At 37.7% G+C, this 19,233-nt stretch overlaps 1 protein-coding gene across 2 annotated transcripts in view; it reads right to left on the bottom strand.

Annotated features, from left to right (window-relative positions):
• ORC5 (origin recognition complex subunit 5) overlaps window positions 1-13,114 on the bottom strand; it is an 80,357-nt gene extending 67,243 nt beyond the window's left edge. For both annotated transcript variants that reach the window (XM_036892480.2, XM_057504424.1), the window contains exons 1-3: window positions 12,955-13,114; window positions 9,125-9,217; window positions 6,141-6,341 (exon numbers count right to left, since the gene is read on the bottom strand). In XM_036892480.2, the coding sequence (XP_036748375.1) occupies window positions 6,141-6,341; window positions 9,125-9,217; window positions 12,955-13,026 (366 nt within the window). In that variant the 5' untranslated portion in view covers window positions 13,027-13,114. The remainder of the gene's footprint in view (window positions 1-6,140; window positions 6,342-9,124; window positions 9,218-12,954) is intronic.
• Window positions 13,115-19,233: the final 6,119 nt, after the last annotated feature.

The following is a 19,233-nucleotide window of genomic DNA, read 5'->3' as shown; positions in this document are numbered from 1 at the left end:
CCTGCAAGTCTCTCAATTGAATTTTTTCCTTCAAGAAGACAAGAACAAGGAATTCCACAATCCACCATCCTGCAGCAATTTCACCTAACCCAGCAAACATAACATATGGCCAGTATTTTTCTTCTAACCACCCTCCACTTCTCCCCTCCATCATTTAGCTGGACTATTTAAAAGCAAATCCCTGATACATCATTCCAACCACAAAATATGTCAGTATGTAATTCTAAAAGGTGAGGACTATTTTTTTTTAAACATAACCACAGTATTACTATCATGCCTTAAAAACTTTTCAATATTCCACAATATCACCTAATAACCAGTATTCAAATATCTCTACTTGTCCTACAAATATCCCCTTAGAGAGTTTGCTTATTTCATTTAGGATCCAAAAGGTCCATAAATTGCAGCTTACTAGATTTGGTTACTTGTCTTCTAAGCCCATTTTAAATTATACAGTTCCCCTGACCTTTCTTTTTTTTTCCCTGTTATTTATTTGTTAAAGAAACCAAGTCATCTGTCATGCAGAATTTTCCATTACGGATTGACTGATTGTATCTCTATAGTGTGATTTAACATGTTCCTATAGCCCCTATATTTCCTGTAACAGTCAGTAGATCCAGAAGTTTGGTCAGATTCAAGTTCAAGTTTTAGACAGGAGTACTTCACAAGTAGTACAGTAGATTTCTTATTACTGAATTACATCAGCAGGCATACAATACCTGGCTGTCTCTTTTTTGTGATGTTACACTGATTGACAGGTTCAGGTGTTGTCAGCCTGACCCATTCATTATAAAATTCCCCAGCAGCCTTTCACTTAGTGACTTCAGCATCCATTGACGATCATTGCCTATATCCATTATTTCACCAGGGTTTGCAAAACTATGATCTTCTATGATTCTGTCTGCATTTATAGACATTTTTCTGGAAAGAACCTTCATTCATCTACCATTTGGCTATTCAGAAATAAAGTTCACACAGGATAAGAAGGATAAATACTTGATTGCTTCTCTTTATTACCAATTTTCAGAGTGAGATTGTGCTTGTATTAGATTTCAGTGGTTGTTATAATACATTACAAAATTGGTGGCTTAAAGCAGACTAAAAATTTATTCTTTCACAGTTCTGGAAGTCAGAGGTCTGAAATCAGTTTTGCCTGGCCAAAATCAACATATCAGCAGGGCCACAATCCCTCCAGCAGCTCTAGGGTAGAATCCATCCCTCCAGTATTCCAGTGTTGGTGGCTGCATTGCTCTAATCTACATCTTCTCACTTACGCTGCTTGCCCTGCTTCTGTTACCTGGTGTGTGGTGTAGTCAAACCTCATTCTGCCTCTCTCCTATAGATAGTTGTGATTGCATTTTGGGCCTACCCAGATAATCCTGGTAAATCTCAAAATCCTTAACCACACCTGCAAAAACCCTTTTCCCAAATGAGGTAACATTTACAGATTCAAGGATTAGGACCTGATACATGCAGGGGGCATTACTAAGCCTACTGCAATGCCCTAAGTAAATTACACTCCCATGGTAACCAATGAGTTGACGTTTTGTGTTTTTATGTATTTGTTCAGTATCATTATAAATGCATAGATTTTAACATATATAATGTGCTTCTATCCATTGAATTCATTATTCTTAGGAAGGTCAACTGTCCCATCTTTGGCCCGTGCAGGCCTCTTCAAATTGACTTTTATGTTTTCCCCACCCCCTCACTCCGCCACCAGCTTTATTGAGCCATAACTGACATATAACACTGGGCAAATTTAAGGTATACATAGTACATATACATTTACATATAATACATAATTATACTAGCATGTATGTTTCGGGTATATTACATATAGTATATGTGCAAGCATGTATATGTGTATATATACATTTATACTATCTGTAATATACACTTAAGTATTACAATTATTACCATCATACCACCAGCTAACACCTCCATCACTTCACATAATTATCAGTTCCTTTTTGTGGTGAGAATACTTAAGAGCTACTCTGTACACTTACAACTTTCAAGTATATTAATACAGTACAGCATTATTAACTATAATTTCAGTACCTTAGATTCCCTAGAACTTACTCACAACTGGAAGCTTGTATTCTTTTGACCAACATCTCCCTATTGCCCCTACTCCCCAGCCCCTAGTAACCACTAGTGGACTCTGTTTCTATGAGTTTGGCTTTTTTAGATTCCACATAAAAGTGAAATCATATAGCTTTTGACTTTCTGTATCTCACTTATTTCACTTAGCATAATGCCCTCAAGGTCTATCTATGTTGTCACAAACAGGATTTCCTTATTTTCTCATGGCTTAGTAATATTCCATTGTGTATGTGTGTAGTTGACCTTATTACACAAGGGTTTATTCTGTTCCATTCATCTATGTGTCTATTTTAATGCCAACAGCATATTGTTTTGATTACTACAGCTTTGTAGTATAGTTTGAAATCAGAAAGTATGATGCTTCCAGCTTTGTTCTTTCTCAGGATTGCTTTGGCTATTCAGACTTTTGTGATTCCATGCAAATTCTGAATTGTTTTTTCTACTTCTGTGAAAAATAGCATTGGAGTTTTAATAGGAACTGCACTGATAGGGACTATGCCCTTGGGTAGTAAGGATACTTTAACATTAATAGCTCTGATACATGAGCTTCTGTGTCATTTTTAAATGACCCTAGTAGTAGTTGCTAGTTTCCTAGCTTGCCTTTATGGGAAGATGTTCTAGGTTCATTTAGTACATTTTCTTCCCAGAATTGAAGAAAGCTGGCTTGTTTTCTTAAACATTTACACTTTATTAATGAATCTTCTTATAAATTATAATCATTTAAATTGGGAACAGAATTAAAATGCAAGGAATGCAATATTATTTCCCTGAGTCTAAATTGTTTTGTATCTGTTTTATTAATTGACAGCTTGAAACAATCTATGAGAGTAATCAACTTTAGATATTTCACTCCTAATTAGTTTGGACAAAATAAAGCTAAAATTTACTGCTAAAAAGATAAAAATTAGTTTCTCTATGCATTCTCATTATGCAATCTTCCCATCAATCTCCATTTAAATAACTCTCTCATCCAGGACACAGATTAATTCAAATACATTGGTCCATTTGTAGGCCCATTTTAATGCAGAATACAAAGCTAAGCTATGAAGTAACAGTTTATTCTTATGATTTGATATAGCTAACCCATTGTAATTAATGATTTGATGGTATTCTAGTAAATGATCCTTCTTCAAAAGCAATTACCAGATAACTAACTATAAAAAATAAAAAATTTAATTCACATCCAAATGTTTTTCTTAATAATATACACAAAGGCATTCCAAAAGACTCTTGATTTGAAAGCTTAGTTTGTGGACTAGAAGGCACTCTCAGTCATCTTTCTGGAATACCTCCTAAATTTGAAGCTTACTAATTCATATCCTAGATAGCTGAATAATCTATAGATTTGCTCCAAAAAAAGTTCTACATTAAATACCTGCACGCTTTCCCACCCTTAACATTAAGTTAACTAACAAGCTCTTACTGAAATCCTGCTTTGGTCCACTGAAAAATGAGTAGGGCCCTACTTACTCCTCATGGCTGTTTCCAGAATACTCATTTCCCCTCCTCCCTAAAGATATTCAGCACTAAAGCGCTACTTACTGCAGTCATCAACATGTCCTAGGGCCACTCCTCCTCATTCTTTAAATATCAGAGTTTCTGACTATGGCTTCTCTAATATAACTCATATTTTTTGGATATTTCAATGCCCACATCTTCTGATATGGCCGACTGTGAGTTCCTTAAATTCATTTCCACCAGTGATCTTGTCTCCTACATCACCTCAGGGAAAAGCTGACTTATGTCTTATGGTTTTTTAAGTGTGGCCTGTGGAGAGGTTGGGAGGAAGTGGTCCTCCTTTCAGGAGGTCGGTATGGTCAAAACAATTTTCGTAATGAAACTAAAATATGATTTGCCTTTTTCACCATGTTGACTTTTGGACTGATGGTGCAAAACCAACAACAGGTTAAAGTGAAATCACCTTAGCACAAATCAAAATAATGGTGTGAAACTGTACTAGTAGCAATTGCATTCTTCACTAGGTACTTGCATTAAAAAAAAACTGGACTTCCACTTCTGAGAAGATGGAGTAGATGTACTTTTTCCTATTCCCTCTGAGTAAAACTAAGAATCTTGAATATTATATATAAAACAAACAGGGCTCAGAAAGGTGGAAAGGAGAAAAGAAGAAAGCAGACCAGGTAGGGACCTCAGGGCCAGAACAACTCACCTCAGAGGGTGAATTACCAGAGTTGTCTTTTTGCCTCACGTATCCCATAGTGGCGCTGAAGAAGCCAACAACACAGAAAGGCTAACAAGCACAGACCAAACAAGCCCCCCAAAAGCCTGTTCTCCTTAGCCAAAGGACCACAAACAGGCCACCTAACAGGACTTCCAGAACACTTCCAGTACTCTCCAAGTTTTCTTTGTACATAATTGATTTCTTCTCTCTCCTCATCTCTTCTTCCTCACCCCATAAACACTGGACTGCCACAGGACTCAGCACTGGAGTCATCATTTTTCTAACTCACTTACTCTCTTGGTGACCTAATCCAGTCTCACAGCTCTAAGCTCACAACTCCAAAACAGTGTCTCCACGTCGGACCTCTCTGACCTCAGACTTTAGTCCAAGTGCCAACTCATCATCTCTACTTGAACTTCTCATGTCCCAAACCAAACTCCTGATCACTCCTTCCCCAGCAGCAGGACCCCACCTGCTGAGTTTTCTCCATCAGATAATAACAACTCCACCCTCTCAACTGCACAAAAACTTCTGAGTCATCCCTGACTTCTTTCTTTCTTTCCTTTTCCATTACCAATCTATCAGAAAATTCTGTCAGCCCTAACTTCAAATATAGCCAGACCAGTTAGTTCTTAACACATCCACTGCTACCCAGGTTAAGCCAATATGATGTTTTGTGTAAATGATTACAAATGCCTCATAAATAGTTGTATTAGTTTCCTAAGGCTGCCATGCCAAAGCACCACAAATGGGTGGCTTAAACAACAGAAATGCATGTCTCACAGTTCTGGAAGCTAGAAATCCAAGATCAAGGTGTTGCCAGGCCCATGCTTCCTCCAAAGGTACTAGAGAAGACTGTATTTTGCTCCCTGTTCTATGTCCAGTATTTAGAACAGTGCCTGGCATATAGAAAGTGCTCAACTAATATCTGCTGAACAAATGAATGCATGAAACTAAAATATGCTTTTAAAAACCACTACTGTAAAGCACACTACATATCTTCGTTTGTCCGCCAGTCATTTTCACACTGATCTAAAAACTACCAAACTTAGCCAACCAAAAATCAAATGATTCATCTTTCCCCACAAACCTACCCATATACAACTGAAGAATCTGATCTTTGCTTTCTCTTCCATTTATTCCTTCCTGCATCTTCTGCCTGAAGTCTAGCCCAGGACCAAATTTCCTCTAACGCAGCTATAAGAGCCTCAAAATCATTCTTTTGCTTTCAGTCTTTACCCCTCTCCAATCCTCCTATTCAACATGCCTTCAGAATAACCTTCCTTAAGCATATTTTTTGCTCTACAATCTTCAGTATCTCCTCACTGCCTAGTACCTGAAATAAAGTACTTTAGTACACTTCTCAAGACACTCCATCATCTGCCCCAACTATCTCTCTAATCTTCTTTTTCTCCCTTTATATTTTATTTCCCACTAGACTTTTTGGCATCCATGGCCTTCAATCGCCTCTGCATGCCTCTGCTTACACAATTCTTACCATCCGAAATTCCTCGTCTTCAGTTTCTTCCTATAATAGCCTAATTATTCTTTTAGGCCTCTCTCAATGCTATCATCCCATGAAGCTGTACCAGATGTGCCTAAAATCACTATTTGGCATCTCACAGTCATCACTTACCACATTCTGCAGGCAGTCATACACAGTATGTACAAAAACTTGCCTATGAAGTTGAAGCTCCCTTTGTATAAGTGATACATCTAAAACACTTTTTCTATTGCTAAAACACTTTGGACAGTGCACTGTATATAATTAGACTCAAAACAAATGGGAATTGAGCTGACAAACAGATCAGTTTTCAAATAAGAGATATAATGAAATTAAATTACTTACAATATATACAGTTTGATCCTTGAGATTTTCAGTTTCAGTTACTTGTTTAAACAAGCGAACAAAGTCATTAAATGTTTCACAGGTTATTTGAGTAGAGCGTCCATCCTCTAAAGAACTAAGAGGATTCAACTTGTTTAAAATTGGTTCCAAAAGCAGACTCAAGGTAAAGCATTCAACACAATTCACAAAGACATGTGGGAGCTGAAAACAAAAACCAAAAAAATATATAAATAGAATAGAAAACACACATATACAATAATTCCACATTGTCCTACTTAAACCTATACCTGACTTATGTGCTCTGTGCCCCAGAAGTCTGACCACCACAGACTACATCGCCCAGACTCTATTTTCTGGCCCTGGTTTGAGTCAACCAATGAGAAAAACCAGGAGCCTGAAGGAGACTGAAAAGAGAGAGATGATGAATATTTATTCCTGTAACTCCCACCCCATCCCTCAGTGACCCGCAGTTCCACTGTGGCTATAGTCTTCTACCAAAGGCCACAGCTCCAGCTGGGCAGCCCCTCGTCTAAGGTTACAGCTCTTGCTAGAAACTGGTAACAGCTCCTTCCTGTGGCCTATTTAGGTCTAAGGGAGGAAAAGGCTCTCGGTGTTTCACCATCTCAGTAGTTCCCTTAACATTTCTTCAACCTGTGTGCAATGGCTCTTTCATTAAACTCACTTCAGTTATTTCAGTTTGCCATTTCTTTCCTCCAGGAATTCAAAGTAAACTTGTATTTTCCTCTAAAGAATTCTATAAAGAAACCCAAGTACATTTGAATGTTAAAATTTTTACTGGGCATTTTATACTTATAATGTTAAGATAATACTCTCAATGATGAACAAACGTAGATCAAAGAAAGAATTTTAAGGGTTAGACACCACAGTTTTCCTCCTGGGAGGATTAAAAATTACCTCTTCATTTAGAGAACAAAATGGAGGTAATTCCAGAATAATTACAGTAATAAGGAAATGAAAGACTTGCTCACAAATACAGTCTGTTCTCAAAATTATCCCAAAAGCAGTACTTCAGAGGAAGATAACTTACAGCATCTGCCACAGATAATGGAACCTTCTATTAATCGCACACAGAAGGCGGCTTTTTTTTCTTAGAGTAACAGTGTACTTAAGGCTACATTATACTTACTTGGCACAGTTTTACGAGTGTTTGCTGACCTCCTTTACCCCCATTCCTTTATAACTAGAGTCCACAATACTACTAAGAATAAATGTCCTGCCTGCTGCTATCCATGATCTTTAACGGCAGCACATTCTAAGTGTCTCTGGGTACCTCTACGAAAAGCAGTGATACTCATCATCTATTACATGATTAAGTAACAGCAAAAATTATGTTATAAAAAGTGAAATATTATCCCTTAAGTATGGAACTTCTTTATTCAGTTTTTCATGCTTTTATTCAATACAGATATTTTTGGACACTTCATACAGGGAATTCTCAAATACAAGTACCTGAGCCAAGACCTTATACATTCACATTCTGGAGTCTGGTAAGATGCCCAGGCACCTGTATTTTTAAAAACACATAGGTAATCATCAGGATCAAAGGCTAAAATCTTCAAGTCAGTATGTGCTGGGGATAATCTCAAGAAACTCATAGTCTTGAGCCAGGGAAACATATCACAGCTGAAAAGTTAAATATTACGACAGATTTAAGCAGAGGAGTACTGAGGTAGCACAAAGGGGCATCTAACAGCCCAGGGAGTCAAGACAGAGTGTTAAGTAGAAGAAAACATCACAAAATAAGCAGGCATTGCCAAGGAATAGATAGGAAAGGTAGAGCAAGTGAGACAGGTAAACCATTCTAAGCAGAGGGAGCAGTATGTGCCAAGCTTGAAAGTAAGAGAGAGCAGGAACTCTAAGTAGTTCAGTATGCATGTAACATAAAGTTGTATTAGAACACAGCCACGCCCATTCAGATTGATACTGTCAATGGCTACTTTCACAGTAGAGTTGAGTGAACAAGAGAAACTTTATGGCGTGCAAGCCTAAAATATTTACTGTCTGGCCCTTGAGAAAAAGCTTGTCCATTCCTAGCTAAGGATATGAAAGAGGGTATGGCAATAATGATTAATAATAGCAGCTAACTTTTACTGAGTGCTTACTATGTACTAAGCACTATAGAAAGCACTTTTCAATTATTCACTCATTTTATTATCACACAATCCCAAATGTTATCACTATTATCCCAACTTTTCTAATGGGGAAAACACTAAGTGGTGGATGAAGAACATGTGTCTACCAGACTCCACAGCTCAAACTCTTAGCCACTATATTATGGAAGATAAACTGAACTCAGCTCATGAAGGGTTTTATATATCAAGCAAAGCACTTGAATGTTTTCCTGAAGATCTTAAATAAGATTTTCATGGACTAGCTGATGGATTGCACTTAGGCAGAAATAGATGGAAACATCCGAAACTGAGATCGCAGCAGTGGCAATCAATAAAGGTAGATGGAATCAAGATTTTCAATGATGTAGGCTCAACAGAACATGTTTACTAGTTTAATTTACTGAACAAGTGAGAATGAGGAAGGAGAAAATAGCAAGTTTAGACAACTGTGTGAACTATACGACCATTCACTGTGATAGGCAATGTGGAAAGAAAGGCCAGGCAAAGGTGGAGATTACAGTAACAGGAAAGAAACAGATTTTAATATTTTTTAAAGAATTTATCATGATGTGTGTTTTCCCCTAAATAGTATCAGCCAATGAAAGAGAAAGGAAAAGTGGCTCAACTTAAAAAATAACTTTCTCAAATCAAGGCTCAAGTTACTTAACAATGTTTTCTGAAGTTTATAGTCTTTGGATTATTCAAACAAAAGGTAGTCAGAGATGTTTTATGTGGAAGACACTCCTTCAGAGAAATGTAAACTGGACTAAATAATCTCCCAGTTTCCTTCCATTTCTAGGAGTCTATGTGTAAAAAAAAATCAACTAGCAATGACTTACAGGTTATTCTTACCTCTAAAGTTTTCAACAAAGTTTGTGTTACATAGGTCTTTCCACTGGCAGTATGTCCATAAATAAAAATCGATGGAAAGCTGAAATGATGTCTCTAGGGGAGAAAAGACAAGTATCAGTATGTACATACAAAACAGAAAAAAAACAATGAACAACTCATGAGATAGTTTTATGGGATAAAATAAAATACTCAAACCAAATTATTTCAACAAATTATGATTAATAATAGCAGCTAACTTTTACTGAGTGCTTACTATGTACTAAGCACTATAGAAAGCACTTTTCATTTATTGACTCATTTTATTATCACACAATCCCAAATGTTACCACTATTATCCCAACTTTTCTGATGGGGAAAACACTAAGTGGTGGATGAAGAAGAACATGTGTCTACCAGACTCCACAGCATACAGTGGATTCATCATCACGCACTGAAGTTACCTGAATTCAACTCTAAGCACTTTCTCTGTTAAGAAATTTAAATTTCTGAAAAATTCTATTTGGCATTTTTATTATACATTAAATATAGTGTATATATGTATTTATACTTTTCATTATTGCACAGGTTTATATATACATACTGTGTTTTCAAATTTATAGGGGATTTCAGAGATTCTTCAAGGACAGTTTGACCATTCTGTATTTTTAACTCTTCTTTAAAGAATCTAATCCCACAGACTCAATGTCACTGTACATTCTAAAGCTTTGAAACTAAGCATAATCACAGGGTTAGGAGGAATTTCAAGAGTCCTCTGTTCTTAGGAAAACTTACAGAATACTTTTGAATTATATATACTGCATTTACCCAGGTCTACATGTATACATCTCATCCAACAAAACAATGATAAAATCTACATAGCTTATATTTCAAAGTACATATTCCCAAGATCCTCCTAAGAGTATATTAATAGTCTGCTGCCCAGCAAAAAGTAAAAATCATCAAATACCCCTATCTTGATCTAATCAATACTACAAATATGTTTCATTCATTCAATGAACATTTCTTAGACACCTACCAAACACTGAAAACCATGATGTACTGAAGAGTACAAATATCAGTTAAGGACAAAATCTGCTTTGGAGAAGTTCACAGTCTAGTGAGAAGACATACACTTTAAAAACAATTACAAGAAAATTGGATGATGCAATAATTTCCATGGGAAAGTAGAGTCTCTGATCATCAACGAGTACTACAATATTAGCCACAAACATTTATTCCATTCAAGCCACTAAGTTACACCTTTCCTTTCGCAAGACAAATAGGAACTGAACTTGGACTTACATAGGAAAAAACTTTCTAATGGTATATGCCTATTGCAAAAGTAGTCCAAATGCTACAAATAGACTAAAAATGAATGTTTTGACACATGTACCTTTTTTTTAAGTTTATATGTAACAATTCTGTAAGTTAACTGGCTGAAAAATTTTGTCCCCAAAATTAAACACATGCTGTCTGAACATCTCTGCTATGCAAATACTGTATTTCACCTTTAAGGAGAAACTCAAGACATCCTTAGGAAATTTTTCCAAGCCACACTGAAACTCCTCTTCTGGAATCCAGCCACATTTGTCTGCATCCACTACTTGGTGCTTAGTAATAATATTCCACCTTATAACATCTTTTCTATTGTCACCTAGAATCAGAATTGTATTGAACTCTAGCACTGTTATTTAACCTTTCACCTCCATAAACCTCCATCATGTAAACTGCATAAGCCAGGATCTGGCACAGTGCCTGACAAAGAGAAGGTGCTCAGTTAGTATTTGTTTAACAAATAAATGAATCTGCTTAGAAATATGAACAAGTTTTTTACAGTTTTTTGCATCTCCTACATGCACAGCACTTTGTAGAAAAGTGTTATCATTAAACATGGTTTGCTGTAAGAGCAAAGGTCAAACCCCTTCTGTGATCCACACCAAGTCAATACTAAATATCTCTATTTGCCAATATTCTTTTTCAGGAGCACCGCATCTGCTTGAAATGATCTAGGTTTGCCAACTCCAGAGAAGGAATACATAAAGCACAACCAAGAGAATGTTTCAGTCATAACAGGATAACTCTAATTAAAAGCATTATTATATCTAGAATACTAGATTGCAGACATGGACCTCTTATTTCCCTTACTAATGTGCCTCTTTAGAAGGCTGGTACTTTCCCACTAATACTTCAGGCTGACATCCAGTATTTTTCATTAGATAGAAATACTTCAAGCACTTAAGAAAGCAAACAAGACGATGGTGGGGGGGGATGCACACACAGATAATAAGTATGACCTTAAACTCTCATTTACTCTCCTGACAGATTCAAGTCTGATAATTCCATGTCTAACTAATTAATCTTAAGCAAAGGGCTCGCCAAAGGCCACCAGAATAAAAAAAACAGATGGAAGTTTTGAACTGGTGAATGCTCCCTCCTGCCTATGGAAAGGACGGCCTAGTGGTGTTCATCCACTTAAACCTCTCCTCTTAGGCATCACCTGAACAGCCCAGTCAAGAAGTCTAGACAAGCCCTCTTCGGGGTTTTTACAATTCTAGAAAAGACGCTTAAGTTTTAAACCTGAAGCCTGCTTTGACCCTCACTGGTCTTGAAAATCACCACCTGTAACCTCACTTGACTTACACCAACTACCTCACTGAAACATGCTAAATTACATTTGACTAAATAACACTGTGCAAGTGATGCCGGGATTCTTGTTTGCACAGTTGGAGAATGAATTTAGCAAACTGTCAAGGTAGAAGAGCCAGGGAGAGGTCTTTTATTTAGAGATACAGTGAGAGGATTGAGCTCCTGGCTCATGCCAGGAGAGGACAAGAGAGCCCCCAGTAGAGCATTGTCTAGAGGTTTTATAGGCAGTTGAGGATTTTTGGGAATGTGAAAAAAGACTTAGGGGTGTGGACTTGTTAAGTGGTCTCTGAATATTTAGAATTAACTTAACATAAGGAATTTCCTGCTTTGATTTCTCCTTGGGATACTGGCATCTCCGTCTGGGAGCATATCAAAAGGCCACCTGCCCAGCCCCCAAGGTGAGCTGAGGTTATTGTCTGTTTGCTAAAGTGTAAGTTAAGAATCTTACATTTTTAACTTCCAGGATATTTAAAATACAATCTTAATAAAGATGGAATCCTTCCTGCCTTTCACTATGTTGTTTACAGCTGGGTCTGCATGCTAAATTAGTTGCCCAGTTGGCAAATCACTTCATCAGATCTGAAGGAGAAAAGACAACACATAGGCCTGGGCCTTTTAGCATGCTAAAGTGAATCTTACACATGATTACAAATGATTAGCATAATAAGTGCAACTCCTCTTTATCCGGGGAATATTAACTGATCTCACTGAAGAATGACTTTAGAGCTTAATGTTTAACACGGAGTTTTGGTAGGGGGTTTCCTTGCACGTAGTTACATTGCTCTGACTGCAAATATCCTGCCTTGCTTTCTCCGGAGACCCTCACTCTACTCTGACGACACCCACGGTCCCTGTCTCACAAGCACACCTGCTATATAAAATCCTGTTCAGCTGGGGTCGGGTAATAAGCAACTCCCAGTGACCACTGGGCCAGCAACACCTCAGAAGTGTGGCCTGTGTAAGACATGTACTGGGTCAACATCTTGCAGAGCTGGCCGGTCCTTCCTGGGAAGTTTTCTTTTAAAGGGACTACTCAGAAGTTACTTTGGCGTAAGAGTCGGGGAGACCTACGACATTCCCTTCTCAAAGCAAAAGACGGTTTAGTGGCCCTCAAATCAAACACGAGAAAAATACTGGAACCCGTTGCAAGACCTCGGAAATGTTTGCCTCCAGGATTTCGAAGAGAAAATAATTTAACCACAAACCTCTCCAAATAGGGACTGCAAAGTAGACACTTGAGACTCGCGACAAAGCACCACGTTTTCCATGTGAGGCATTCTGGCGGATACCGGAGGACAGCGCAGGTTCCCAGGCCGGCGGTCAGTGCTCCCGCCGGAAACCGGACTCGCGCGGGTGTGGGCAGGGCCGGCGTGGTCGTGCGCCGGCGTGACGTCAGCGCGCGCGCGGCGCGACGCCCCGCCCCAGACTCCCGGGCCTGGGGCCGCCGGCTCAGTTCTACCCCGGGGTACCTTTGCCATCGAAAGGCCGAGGGGACGATGCGGGAAGGGCGAAAAGGCTGGAAGAAGCTAAGGGGAACCTGCGAGCCTGTGGCCTTTGGTGTTCCCGCCTGCGGGCCCCAAATGTAGAAACCTTGAGTAACAGGGAGCTTTCGGCCTGCTACTCCGCCGGGGTCCGCCCCCGTTCAGGAACGTGGGGACGGAGGACTCAAATGAGCGGCAGTCACAAAAAGTGGGGGGTTTTCCCTGACAAGAGTGTGGGAAATTAGCGGTATCTGGTGCAAAAAAATGAGTGTGATGGGAATGAACAGATAACTTGGAGTTACTAGGCTTTGTGCAAATCTGAAGCCAGATCTGGAAATGCCATTTCCTCTTAAAGGGAGGAAATCCTAGTGTACGTTGTTGAAGGTGACAGGTATAAAAGTAATGCTGCCTTTAACATAAGGCTTTCACGTGTACTTACTCATGCAACACCTACTAGGAGCCAGATGCTAGAAGATACTGGAAATGAAAAAATAAAGAAGTAGACAAATGTGTGGTAAAAGAAACCCCTGAGTTGGGGCCAACTCAACTATTTCCAAACAGATTTTGGAAGAATCATTGACCATTTTAAACCTCCATTCCTCATCTATAAATTGAGGATAATAATAGCTGGGTTATTGCTAGGAGTAAAAGATTATGTACTTAGTGCCTGGTGCACAGATTTAAATTGTGGACATCATGACCAGAATCTTGTATTTGTGATGGCTAAAAGGATCTATTAATAATCATGATCCCCTATAACTTCTAGCTGATCAAAATCATATTTAAACAATTCAAATGCAGTTGACTGTGTACTTTAAAAGGGAATTAAGAAGGGTACAATGAAACTATCAAATCATTCAATGTCTCTTCCTAAGGGAAGTTAGCTCTTACCACCCTTCCAAGATTGGGCTATTCATCCTCATGACAGTACATCTTTATAGCATTCAACAAAATTATAACTGAATAATTATCTAAATGTGAGTCTCCATCTCTAGATGCTTTAGAAGGACAGAAAACCTGTCTTCCTCACAACTCCATTTTCAGCATATACTATAGTGTCTGGTACATACATAATAAGGAGTCAATAAATTTTAAAAAGTTGTCGACCTGAGAGGAAGTGCCTTACTGCTGGGACAGATTTAGGAAAGGTTTTCAGAGTTGGAAACCAGGAAGCTGAGTCTTCAGAATAAATGATCACCTCTGAGACCAACAAAGAAATTCTAAGCAAAAGAACAAGGACAAAGACAAAAAACGGGCAAATAGGTGATCCTATGCCAGAAACTAAGTCAGCGTTTTTTAAGAATAAACCTAGAGTGTGGCAGGAAGGTCAGGCTGGGGATGAGTGTATGTTATGCTAACAGTATTGGACCTTATGTAGAGCACAGGGAGCTAATGAAGAATTTTAGGCCAAGAAGCAAATGATGAGACTTAACATTTAGGATGTTCCCTTTGGCTATGGCATGGAAAATAGATTCAATTGGACTTATTAAAAAGACTATTGCAATGTTCCAAATAATAAATGATAATGGCCTAAACTAAAGCAATGGGAATAAAGTTGAGAGGGAATGGCAGTTAAGGTTTATTAAAAATAAAGTGGCAGACACTGGGATAAATACATTATCTTATTTAAACTTTAACAATGTAATAGAGAATTATTTTTGTTCTGTAAATGGAAAAACTAGCTGAGGTTAATTAATTTATCTCATAATTAGTATATGCTTGATCCTAGATGGGGTTGACTCCAACATCATTAATCTTTCCACTACACCATACGGAAGGGGCTGAATCTGAGAGAGATTTAGAAGTACATTTCATAGAACTCAGTGGCCATTTTAAAGAGACGGAGGGTTAGCCTTTGAGAAAATCATTTAGGTTTCTGACTCAGGTGATTTTAGGTTTTGCCAGTAATGAACTAAAAAAGAAACAGCAGGTTTATTGATTTCACTTTATCTTTATGGGATAATTTTAGTTTTATCTTTTATGAAAAAGTGAGTTTGTCATATTAAATTTGAAGTATCTGCAGAATGACCAGGTAAAGAAGCCCAGTAGAAACAGGATCTGCAGCTCCGGTAAGAGTGGCCCAGAGAGAGAAGAAGTTACCACCATGTAGGCAGTTGGGCCAGTCCTCTGGATGAGATCACCCATGGAGAATATGTCTGTTACACATTAAGCCTGAAAAAAATCTTTTTTAAAAAAATGTAATAGGAGTAGATGAAAGTTTTGATGCTCAAGTACTGTAAATTGTTTTCCCACAGAAAGAATGTGTCTTCAAGAAACATCCCAATAGTAAGACCCTCACTGAAATCCTCTACAGCATATTTGATAGCATATTAATTGGCCAAGACGGCCTGCTGTATTAAAACAAATTTTAGTGAAAAGAAGAGTCAGGAGGACTTAGGGTCACAAGCAGAGAAGCAGAGATCTGAAAATTGCCAAATCTATCCATATAAACATAAGGAGCAAATAAGTACATTATTTATGGGTTAAAACGTTTGTTAACCATTTTAATCTTTTAAAGCTAAAACACTGAAACAACAGGAAAATTTTTTTGAAACAAAGCTCAAATTTCTTATAATACTGTTTCGGAGTCAATAAAGGAAATAAGGAGAACAAATGTTACTATCTTCAATAAAGAATTCACCTTCCTAAGCACACGCAAGCACATTTAAGTTGACCACCATGCACCAGGGCATAAAGCAGATCTGTCACGCTGGAGTGCCAGGGATGCAGTGTGACCAAGAGAGATATCGTACCCATCCTCTTGAAATGTACAATCTAGCGGGGAAGACGGACAATGAAGATGTAATTAGAAGCTTATTGAGTGTTAAAAATGCCAAGTTTCAGGAAGTAGTAATAATTAATATATAAACAGAATGAACGAGGGGTTGAATAAATCTGTGAATAGTAATCCCTTTTCCACAATTTTTTCCCTCTTATTTATATTACATTTAGCCTAAAATAAAATGTTTCTTATGGTCACTATCACATTATTTGAGAATTTCACTGTATATAGCCCCAGAAAATATTTTTCACAAAACCTTTCCTATGACAAATGATCCAAAAGTAGCTCTTTGTAAGCATTGGGTTTTCATTACAGGACCATAATTTTCAGTGCTTCATATGCTCTGAGAGCTGGAACGTCTATTAGAAGGCTTTTTAATATTTCATTAAATAGGACAAATAGTTTGAAGTTCCCCTCAACTCAAATTTATTTCAATGAGATAATCTTAACAGTTATAGCACAAAAGAAAAAGAGTAATAAAGATATGTAATGAAACTATTTTCCAAGTAATTTATGTGCTGAAATATAAGAAAATCCAATAGCAGAATGATATTAAATCAATATTAAGTTGAAAAAGCAGTTAACTTTGCTGCTGCAACAGCCAGACCTATTATTTTTAGGTTACTTCTTTTTAAACTTTCAGTCTTGCATTTCTAAGGAAAATTTATGGACGGGCTAATTTAATGCTTCTTAAAAGACATTATATTGAATATTCATGATACATTCTTATTCAAAAGATAAATAATAAAGCGTAGGCTCTAGATTAAACAGACTTGAGTCAGAATCTTGGCTCCAACACTCGTTAAATGTGACCTCAGGCATATTATTTATGCAAGTCTTTGTTTCCTCATCTTTAAAGTGGGGAGAAATAAAAATAAAACCTACCTCACAAGGTTGAAATCTCCTTTCAAGGAGATGACTCCCCACCCCCTCACACTGAACTTCCTCAGCAGCCTGACCATCCCTCATTAGAGCACAAGCCGCACAATGAAGACCAGCTCCTAGAAGAGTGACTAGCATGTATAAGGTGCTCAGGGAGTATTTGCCGAGTATGTATGTGGTGGGCTTATCACCATGCTCAGCACATAGCAAAAACCCAATAAATGTCATTATGTTGTAATCATTCTGCTGATTAATTAGTCTGACCAAAACCAAACTTCTAAATCTTGCCTGGCTGCTCTCACAGTGGTTCCATCTCAGCAAACTGACACTGCATTTTTCCAGTTACAATTTTGAAGTCATTTATTTCCCTTTTTTCTTAATACCTCACAAATCAATCATCAATCCTGGCCCTGTCTTCAAAATCTTGTTGTGAGACACTTCTCCCTGAGTCTCTCACATTTCTGCATGTCTTGTGAGCAAGACACACTACCCTTTTTTCAGGACCATTTCTTCCAGGAGGTTTATCTAGCAGACAGCTTTAGAAGAGATAGCGTGTCTCTTGGAGCAAGCAGGCAGGCAAACTCTCTGTCCACTATAATAAAGATAGTATCTCCCTCAGAAGCAAAGAGCAGACATGTTTACCGTCTATTATAAAAGACTTAGGTTTCCCCAAGCTCAGGGTTCCCTCTCAGCAACAAACCCACTGCATGCACAGTTGTTATCTGGTCTTTCTTGTGCTGCCGTGTCAGAATTGGGGATTGAGCAACTCACACAAAAATGATGATCCTGGACATAAAATAAAAAGCGCACATGGTAGACTTTCTGAAGAAAATTATGTCTGATTTGACTACTGAAATATAAGTAGGAGTTAGCCAGGTGAATAAGAAGAATGTGTTAAGGTCCAATGCTAGAAAGAGCATGAAAACATTTTCTGTTTTCTAAGCTGCAGATGTTTCAGCAGAGCCAGAGTGATGGGTATAAGGTTGAGAGAAGGAAATGGAGGAAGAAAGTTGAGGGAGAATGTCAAAAAAATTTGGAGAGGTAAGAGTGCACTGGGCATTAAAGGTCATATATACCATAACATGGCATTTAGAGATGATCTTAGAGATTATGGGGAGCCCTTGAAGGATTGTAAGCATGGATATTTGCATCTTAGAAAGGACACAGCGGCAGCACGATTGAGAATGTTGAAACACGCAGGATTGGAAACAGAGACCTTTCAAATCTCTGATTCAGTAAACCCATTTTGAATTTTTAAGGAATTCAAATAGCAAATGGCAAAGGGAGGATCAGATTAAGGACTCAAATCTTGCAAAGATTATGTTTTCAAGTCTCCCCCAACCATGTATATTTCTAATAAAAACTATATTTAGGTATAAAATATTTATAAGGAAACTCAACGGTTCTGAATTATGTTGAATATAATTTTTTGATATATCAAATATTCCTTCCATTTTTTTTCTTCTTTTTATTTATTTTTGATTTTGTTCTTGTTTTTGATTCTTAGGTTTTCATAAAAATCACTGGTCAAAGATAGGGGACTTCCTCCTACCTGTTAGGGTATAAGCTAATTACCTACTTTGAAAGACTTAGAACATAAACAACAAAAATCAGTCAAACAGTTTTTAAACCAAGTCTTTTCCATTTGCTTTTATTAAGCAATAATCAGATATCATCTAGACCCTGGTTTCTCAGTTCTCAAGTGGTGAGGTTTCTTTCTCAAACCTGTCCCATAATTCTAATAATGAATGCCTCTCCTGTCACAGGGATAACTGATAAAATGATGTCTATTTATAGTTAAACTCTGTGGACATGATCTGGTCCCTGCTGCTGCGGGGGAGGAGGTGTGCAAATTAAGTGCCTCTCTCTTTTATATGAGATGAGTGACAATGAGAATGTCTAAGTACAACTTTTCCTTTCTATTTGGGGTACTTAGAGTTGGGCTTTCTATACTGTTTCTTAAAAATACTGCAAAATAACAAGTATGTAAAAATTCCTATGACCCAGCAAGATAAGATTTTGAAGAACATCTAATATTTTAATGTCTTCCCACTGCAATAGTGTCAATTATTTCTTGAACAGGACGGAGCAGATCTTAGTGTTCTGGTGCCCATTTATCAAGTTCATCTTTTTTTTATCAGATGAGGGTAGAATTCTTACATGATAAATAGCCATGAGTCTTGGTCAGTAAAGGGGGCGTTTCTGAGGGCTCCCTGTGACCCCATATTCTGCTAGTGTCCTAATCATGCAATGAAGCTATCTATTAGATAACTCAAAGCAGGAAAAGGGAATAAAGAAAAATAAACAGGTTTGAGAGCTCTTCAGATGGTAGAATTGAC

The sequence above is a fragment of the Manis pentadactyla genome, chromosome 7, assembly GCF_030020395.1.
Source record: "Manis pentadactyla isolate mManPen7 chromosome 7, mManPen7.hap1, whole genome shotgun sequence".
Classification (NCBI taxonomy): Eukaryota; Metazoa; Chordata; class Mammalia; order Pholidota; family Manidae; genus Manis; species Manis pentadactyla.
The sequence above is the reverse complement of the archived record's forward strand: the minus strand, read 5'-3'. Positions and strand labels throughout refer to the sequence as shown.